Source organism: Peromyscus californicus, unplaced genomic scaffold (genome assembly GCF_007827085.1).
Source record: "Peromyscus californicus insignis strain IS unplaced genomic scaffold, ASM782708v3 Scaffold_3__1_contigs__length_106647218, whole genome shotgun sequence".
NCBI lineage: Eukaryota > Metazoa > Chordata > Mammalia > Rodentia > Cricetidae > Peromyscus > Peromyscus californicus.
In genome coordinates, this window is record NW_026294551.1 from 64,189,392 (window position 1) to 64,197,896 (window position 8,505).

The 8,505-nt window shown below is 53.2% G+C and overlaps 1 protein-coding gene across 1 annotated transcript in view; it reads left to right on the top strand.

Annotated features, from left to right (window-relative positions):
- The window catches only part of Obscn (obscurin, cytoskeletal calmodulin and titin-interacting RhoGEF), a 141,532-nt gene extending 137,674 nt beyond the window's left edge, over positions 1-3,858 (top strand). Inside the window, exons 104-111 of the mRNA XM_052757447.1 lie at positions 808-930; positions 1,076-1,246; positions 1,791-1,875; positions 2,060-2,299; positions 2,525-2,748; positions 2,980-3,055; positions 3,243-3,392; positions 3,587-3,858. Coding sequence (XP_052613407.1) covers positions 808-930; positions 1,076-1,246; positions 1,791-1,875; positions 2,060-2,299; positions 2,525-2,748; positions 2,980-3,055; positions 3,243-3,392; positions 3,587-3,764 — 1,247 coding nt within the window. The 3' untranslated portion in view covers positions 3,765-3,858. The remainder of the gene's footprint in view (positions 1-807; positions 931-1,075; positions 1,247-1,790; positions 1,876-2,059; positions 2,300-2,524; positions 2,749-2,979; positions 3,056-3,242; positions 3,393-3,586) is intronic.
- The last annotated feature ends 4,647 nt before the right edge of the window (positions 3,859-8,505 follow it).

Below are 8,505 nucleotides of genomic sequence, written 5' to 3' on the forward strand. Positions count from 1 at the left end.
TGTGGGCCACACCCCAAGTCTCTGCCAGGCCACAGAGGCCGGGCTGGGAGCTCCAGGAGACCTTATCTTGGTTAGTGAGCAGGACGACGCTGGCTTCTTATGTGAGGGTCCATGGAACTAGGACTTGTAGGGAACTCAAGAAAAGTCGGGGGTAGCTAAAGCTGCTAATGTCACGTCCAGTGCCGATCAGAGCTTCCTCTCCGGGTTGCACCTCCTCCTCTGCCTGTACTGCCTTCTGTACTGGTTCATGCAGCGGCCAAGGGTGTTTCTGGGGCAGTGAAGAAAGGGACTGTTGGCCTACCTGTGGTACCAGTCCGTCACTGGCTGGCCTGTACACTTGTGCTAGAGCACTCAGCAGAGATGAGGAGGCACTAACCAGGACCACTCCATAGGGTCTTTTTTTTTTTTGTTTGTTTGTTTGTTTGTTTTTCGAGATAGGGTTTCTCTGTGTAGCTTTGCGCCTTTTCCTGGAACTCACTTGGTAGCCCAGGCTGGCCTCAAACTCACAGAGATCCGCCTGGCTCTGCCTCCCGAGTGCTGGGATTAAAGGCGTGCGCCACCACCGCCCGGCTTCCATAGGGTCTTGAGTAGGCCCCTGTGAGATGGTAGCTGAGAGATATCTTGACAGAGATAGCCAGGCAGATAATCCTGAATCCCTGCCAATCTCTTCTACACATCCTACCTTGAAACTCCTCTCCAGAACCAATAGGGAGTAGGCCTGGCAGCTGTTGAGAGGGAGATGGGTGTGGCCAGAGACTGCTCTTCGAGGGTCGAGTATCCATGCTGATCACAGGGTTGCCTTTGCAGAGCGCCCCTCATCCTCTCCACGCCCAGAGGTGGGGGAAGTGTACACAGATGCAGTGCTGCTGGTCTGGAAGCCCGTGGAATCCTGTGGCCCGGTGACCTACATTGTGCAGTGCTGTATAGAAGGTACAGGCTTCCTGAGGCTTAGGCCTCAATGCAGGGTTGACGTGGAGAGGCACTGTGGGTGCGTCTGCTCTTTGTCTGTGGGAAGCCTCAGAAAAGGGGTTCCCTTGATTCTCCACAACTGTTTCTCTCTCTCCTGCGTGGCCAGGAGGCAGCTGGATCACCCTGGCCTCTGACATCTCCGACTGCTGCTACCTCACCGGCAAGCTGTCCCGGGGTGGCATGTATACCTTCCGGACTGCATGTGTCAGCAAAGCAGGAATGGGCCCCTATAGCAGCCCTTCAGAACAAGTCCTCCTGGGAGGGCCCAACCACCTGGGTGAGCTTCGGGGTAGATGGGGCAGATAAGGGTGGCCATCCGATCAGGCATAGACACCCTCTTGCCCATGAATGATCTACTTGCCTGCATGCAGCATTCAGAGCCTGCACTCCCTGGGGACCCCAACATCTTCCTGTCCCCCTTCACTCACCGACACCCTCCTCATGTCACCAAGGGAGTTGGCGACGGTTGATTTTTACTTCACTGGGTGCTATGTTTGCTTCTGACGGAAGGGTGCTGTGGTTGATTAGAAATGGCTGGTGTAGACTCAAGAACGGCAGATGTCATTTGGCTGCTGTCTGGTTCCATCCTGGAATCATCAGGCATGCAAGTCCGTCAAGATGACAGATTCTGCCGTGATCCCCCCCCTTGTCCGGGTTTCTCCTCCAACACACACAAAATTGTTCAGGGAATGGGAGGTCCAAGTGCACGGGATCTTAGAGAAGGGCCACTTTCCTGGTGCTTGGGAAGGGATGATGAGAGATGACATCATGGCTGCCTGCATGTCCCTCCCTGACGAGGTCGCCTATCTCATGTCCCACAGCCTCTGAGGAGGAGAGCGGCCGAGGAAGGCCAGCCCAGCTTCTCCCCAGCACAAAGACCTTCGCCTTCCAGATGCAGATCCGGAGGTGCAGGGGTGTCTGCAGGGGGTGGGAGGGTGGGAACGGTCCCTCAGCTCCTCCTGCAGGCTTTTCATGTCCCACGCCCCAGGGCACCTGTCACTGGCCCCTTCCCTGCTCATTGAGCGTGGTCCCTGCTGCTCTGAGTGTGTGGAGACTACTCACAAGACCCCGCTCTGTTCCCTTTACGCAGGGGCCGCTTCAGTGTGGTAAGGCAGTGCAGGGAGAAGGCGAGTGGGCGGGCGCTGGCCGCTAAGATTGTTCCCTACCAGCCCGAGGACAAGGCGGCTGTGTTAAGAGAATACGAAGCCCTTAAGAGACTGCACCACCCACATCTGGCCCAACTCCACGCCGCCTACCTCAGTCCCCGGCACCTGGTGCTCATCCTGGAGCTGTGCTCTGGCCCTGAGCTGCTACCCTGTCTGGCAGAGAGGTGAGGGGTAGCATGGATTGTCTGGGAGACAGACAGACAGACAGGCAAGCAGCTGTCTCTGGGAGAGACCGTGAAAACTGTGACCACATCAAGCTGGTGCTCAGCAGAACCCAGGCTCCTTCTGGCTTGCAGGGACAGTGTTCTCAGCCTCCCCCATGTGTGCCTAGCCCTGGCAGGACACCCCCTCCTGCCTCGGGCCTGTCCTGAGCCATCTGTGTCCCCTAGGGACTCCTACTCAGAGTCTGATGTGAAGGACTACCTGTGGCAGATGCTGAGCGCCACCCAGTACCTGCATGCCCAGCACATCCTGCACCTGGACCTGAGGTCCGAGAACATGATGGTCACCGAGTACAACCTGCTTAAGGTTGTGGACCTGGGCAATGCTCAGAGCCTCAGCCAAGAGAAGGTCCCACCCCCTGAGAACTTCAAAGACTACCTGGAGACCATGGGTGCGTATGTGACTCCTGATCTGTGGGGGCAGGGGGAGAAGCTCTTCCCTATCTGTCCTCCCTCCCTCCGTCCCTCCCAGTCCCACTGACAATGCTCACCAGAGCCTCATACGTGTGCCCATTCACCTGGGCCCAGATGCCCAGCATGTCACCTGGCTCCTCCACTTACATCTACCACCTGACCTACCCAACTGTGCCCAACCACCTGTATCCACCCATGCTCCTCTGCAGCTCCAGAACTCCTGGAAGGCCAAGGGGCTGTTCCACAGACAGACATCTGGGCTATTGGTGTAACAGCCTTCATTATGTGAGTCCCTCAGGAGTTGTGCTACTTGGGTGGGACAAGCCCTAAACACAGAGCCCTGTGCATCTCCACAAATACATCCAGAATTTGGTCCCCATACTCCACCGTCCCTTATGGTGAGCTCGATGTCCCTACATCTCCTATCCATCCAAGGGTAACTGAGCGTTTCCTGCGCCTCTTACCCATGCAGGCTGAGTGGCGAGTACCCGGTCAGCAGCGAGGGGACTCGTGACCTGCAGAAAGGCTTGCCCAAGGGGCTCATTCGGTTGAGTCGCTGCTACGCAGGGCTGTCTGGGGGTGCCGTAGCCTTCCTGCAGAGCGCACTATGCGCTCGACCCTGGTGAGGAGCCCAACCTGTGTCCCGCCCCGCCCCTTCCACCGCTCTTGCTGGCCCAGCCCACTTCGTCGGCCTCACCCATTGTGCAGCCCTTCCCTCCCCGCTTGCCTCGCCCTACATAGCCCCCTCCCCCCAACCCCCCTCCCCGCTCGCCCAGCCTAACCCTCAGATCCCGGATGATCCACTTTCTGCTCCAGGGGCCGCCCATGCGCCACCACCTGCTTGCAGAGCGCGTGGTTGACAGAGGAGGGCCCCGCCGGCTCCCGGACCACGCCCGTGACCTTCCCCACCGCGCGCTTGCGCGCCTTCGTGCGCGAGCGCGAGAAGCGGCGGGCGCTACTCTACAAGAAGCACAACCTGGCCCAGGTGCGCTGAGGTCCTGCTCTGCAGGGCAAGATGTGCCTTGCCACGTGAGGACACCTGTGCCAATAAAAGATGCAAAAAACGGCCAGAGAGTTTTCTGCTTCATTGAGTTACCTTCCCGGTGTTTGGGATCTTCATTCAGTGTTATGGAACATGGAGATCACAACTTGTGCCCCAAGTCAGGTCCAGCCACCCATCCTCAATAAGCCAATTAAAATGCGTCTCCCCTGGGAAGAGGGACAAAGAGATACAGCAAATCCCTCAGGTCGACCTTCAGCGCCTGAAATAAGATTAAAGTTAGAGGGCCAAGGTCACGCACATCTAAGCAGTGCTGCCCAAGGTGCGGTTCCATCCACCACGGTCATCCGGCTTTGAGTTTCATCTTGTAAAATGCTCTGATAGGTTAGAACTGTTTGGAAGCTCGTTCTGAGACGTTTCCCCTCTAGGTGGTGTCTTTTCCTGGGGTGGGGTGACGACGATGACTCCCATTTATTTGGGGGTCTATTGATAAAATTGAGAGACACAGGTGTTTCTTTGGAACATCATTGCTGCCAAACTGGGGTAGATCCCCAGGAACCTTTGGCCCCTGAAGCCTGAAGCGGTGAAGCCCCACCTCTTCATGCATTTCTAGTAACCTTTGGGCCTCAGCTCTTCTTTACCACAGAAACCCATTGGCCTTACCCCTACCATAGTGCGCAACTTGCTTGTGCCCTGAACATCTTGGTTGTGTCAGTTCTTGGCCAACAGACCAATCAAGAAGTCCTGCTAGGACTGGAGAGATAGCTCAGTGGTTAAGAGCACTGGCTGCTCTTCCAGAGGTCCTGAGTTCAATTCCCAGCAACCTCCTGGTGGCTCACAACCATCCCTAGTGGGATCTGATGCCCTTTTCTGGCATAAAAGTATACATGCAGATAGGGCACTCATACATAAAATAAATCTCTGGGGTGGGGGAGAGGTACTGATGGCCACAACCCCCTGGGGTCTTTATCCAGGTCTTGTTTTGGGAGATTGCTGGTTCATGGCCATGGTGAAACCCAGGCCAACCTTCAACATTACCTATTCTGTGCGTGGCCCTGGATCCCCTGCTTTTACACATGGATATCCTGATGAAGTAGCCCCATTGCTCGGGGTCTCATCACTGTCTCGTCTCAGAGCAGGCAAAAACCATTCCCCTTGGCCAGGATCCAAAGCATGGTAGGGAAGGTTTTACCAGCTCCCCGGAGGGCCGGCTCTAGGGACCTCCCCACAGGGCCTTGACTCTCTCAGGTCCTAACTTCCCACAGCACTACACTGAAAAGCCAACCAGCAACACTTAGATGTCTGAAGGACAGTCCACATCAGGACTGCTGAAGCTCAGGCAGGGACATCCAGAAGCAGGCAAGGAGGTCCCTCTCTTAGAATAAACCCCCTTGCAGAATCCAACCTTGGGGGCAGCCCTTTGAACCGGAGCCAGTTCCCGTCTACCGTGGATAGAAAGAAGGCTTTGCTCCCTCTTTTTATCATGGTCATAAACCAGCAATTCCAAACCAAGTCCTTGAGAAAGACCCCGAGTGTCCATGGCCAGTGGTTCCTCCCGATCTTCCACTTGGTCAAAGACTGAGTAGAGTACCGCTGATCTAGATGTCCTGGGAGCAAGCTGCACCCATGCTCGCTGATGGCTGGGGACCAGTCGTTGCTGCTGACTAGTCTCCTGTGGCTGAGAGGTTTTGAGGCACCCGTCAGCTTTTGGAGAGCATCCAAGCTGGAACGAATTCTTGTTTACTGGACATTGCCCCTTAGGTCTTTTTGCACCCAGGGTACTTTGATCTCAGAACTGGAACTGGCCCCCACCTCTTCAGTCTTCCCACTGTTCCACCTCCCCGCTGTGTGGTGATTTCACCAGGGCCTATGCACAGACGCAGCCCTCGTTTGTCACTACAACACAGCACCAGAGGCTGCTGAATGTGTGAAGAGGATCATTCATCGTCTGGTTTGGGAGCAGAAAGTCCAAGTCTGTGCCCCCGTGCCTCTGCCTATGGTGAGGGCCCCCTGACTGTGTCACATCCTAGTGGATGGCACTGATAAAGGACAAAATGAGATGTCCTCACGTTAATCATGAAAACCAGAGAGTGGGAGAATGAACTAAAACAAGCTGCAAAAATACTATGGAAACCTTGACTTCAAGGCCACCTGTCCTGATTATGTCTGAGATCTCTGAACAGTTAGCCCCAAGCATTCCAGAAACACCAAGCACTTCTCTTCAGAGCTGTTTCCTGTCAGATTCTCCCTGCCTCTGGGTACATGGCAGGATAGGAACCTCTGGGATATATGGACAGCATAAAATCAAATAGCCTTTCCTGCCCAGCAAAGGAAGCAATTTGGGTCAGAGTGAAAAGAGCCTGCAGGACGGGAGAGCATCTTTGCTAGCTAGTCATTGGACAGAGGATTAATATCCAGAATCTATGAAGAACTAGGACAACATATTATCTAATCAATAAGTAGGAATGTGAATTAAACAGACAACTGTCCAAAAGAAGTACACAATAAACACATGAAAACACTCAGTATCCTTAGCTATCAGGGAAATGCAAATCAAAAGTACATTGAGGGGCTAGGTGTGGCGGCTCTTGCAATTTAATCTGAGCATTCTAGAGGCAGAGGCATGTATATCTGTGTGAGTTCAAGGTCAACCTGGTCCACAAAGTGAAACTTTGCCTCAAACAAAATAGCAACTCCACTGAAGTTCTTTCTATCCTGCTTCAACCAGAAAGACTGTCAAGGAAACAAAGGCGCTGGACAGACGCTTAGTGGTGAAGAGCACTTGCTGCCCTTGAGGAAGACCTGAGTTGTTTTGTTTTTTAATTCTAAGACTTTAATTCACTTAGGTTGGCTAAAATTTTGATGAGAACCTGTGTGACAAGACTTTTACTTAGGTTTGAGGAACACAAAGATGAGTAACACAGGAAAGCAGCTCCCAGGAGTCTCCATGTCGCTCTGGCTTTCATGAGCTCTTTCTCAACCAACATCTGGTCCTTCAGCAACTCCTCATTTCAGAGTTCACCCATTGCTGGGATAGGGCTCAGCCACTGCTACGGTAGAGCTCACCCACTATATTAATTTATGTCCTTCGGTCTCACTCACCATGTGGTGTCTACTCCAGATCAGGATGTGGGAGTTCCTGGCTGTATGTATACTCCCTGGGCAGGGCCCCTCCCCAGGGACCCATTTCAGTGGCACAGCACTAGACTTACAGAACCCGGTACGCTTTGGTCACGGACTTCATCCTTCCTCAGAACCTGTGTCCAGCTCTTTTCCAAAGCCATGGCTAGGGCTATGAGCACATGTTGGTCTCAACCACATGGCTTGCCCCACCTGTTTGCCAGGGTCTCCTTGCCCCAGAAATTACAAATGTAGCACACTGTCTACAAGCCACAACCAGGTGACATAAGTGTTGCATTCACCGGCTAGACTTCCCCTGCCTGGAACAAGTATGTGGAAGTGTCATAGGGCATCCTCCCCAAAATAGTCGATGATGAGCTATATGAGAAAGTACCCACTACCCCTAGGGAACCAGGTCCTTTTGGTGCCAGATCTTGTGGGCCACAAGAATATATTATAGAGATTCAGCTGTGTATTAAAGCTATACCTAGAAATTTTAAGGCATTTTTTTTTTAGAGGAAGCCATCTATCATGGAATATTTGGTGTTTTTAATACTTCAGCTATCTTCTGCTATTAAATTCTTATGGGCCCACATACTACTAGGCCATTTGGCAAACAGTTCAGCTTCTCAGACCTGCTGATCCTCTAGGTAACTAACTTCCCCCCACCCCAGAGCCTAGGAGACAGGGAGGCTGTAGACGCATAGCTTTGTGTCTTGTGCAAATGAAGCTCAGACCATCCCCTTCCTTCAGGCGTAGGGGCCTGGCAGACAGATTGGCTGAGGACAGTAGGGCTTTTTGCATAACCCGGTGCGGCAAGGACTGGAGCAGAATTCCAGAGGCAGGCAGAGAGCGTGGCCAGGAAAGAAAGAACAAGGCAGTTTGTCTGTAGAGGGTGGACAGCTGCATGGCCAGAGAGAAGAGAGAAAGGCACAGATTCTGTGGATGGAAAGGCAGATCCCTTGTAGAGTTTTCTCAGAGCCAGGAGTAAGGAGCTAGGAAAGAAAGATGCAGGACGAACAGAGGACGAAGACGAGGTCAAAAGCATAGGAGCTTACTGAAACTATGAGGACAGGAAAAGTGGGCACACAGAGGAGCTGGATGTGAGGAAGGAGCTGAAGCTGTACAGGTAGAATTTTGTCATAGGGGAATAGAGTAAACGGACAAAGAGCTTGGTGGACTTAGTGTACTTAGATCCATTTCCCCGCCGTTGGTAGCACCTCAAAATTCTGGAACTCAACACACATGTGGAATAAAGACCAACACACATGGAACCTCCAGTTTGCCATGCCTGTGTAGGACAGAGCTGTCCATCTTAGGTCTGGTGGCCTGTGAGCCTTGCGTTTCTTCAGTGACACCTCCTTGAGGCACGTCTGCCTGGCATGTGAGGTTTAACTGTATGTGTGTGAGAGGCTTTAGGCAGCGTGGGAGTGCAGATGCCTCAGAGTCAGATGTGCGATTCCTTGGAGTGGGAGTTACCAGCAGTTATAAGCTGCCCAACTTGGGAGCTGCAACCAAAGGCAGTTCAAACTGCCCAAGCGGTGCGTACTTTTTAACTGCTGAGCCACCTTACCAGTCAAGGTCCCAGTTATTAACCCACAGGATAAGCAGAGGA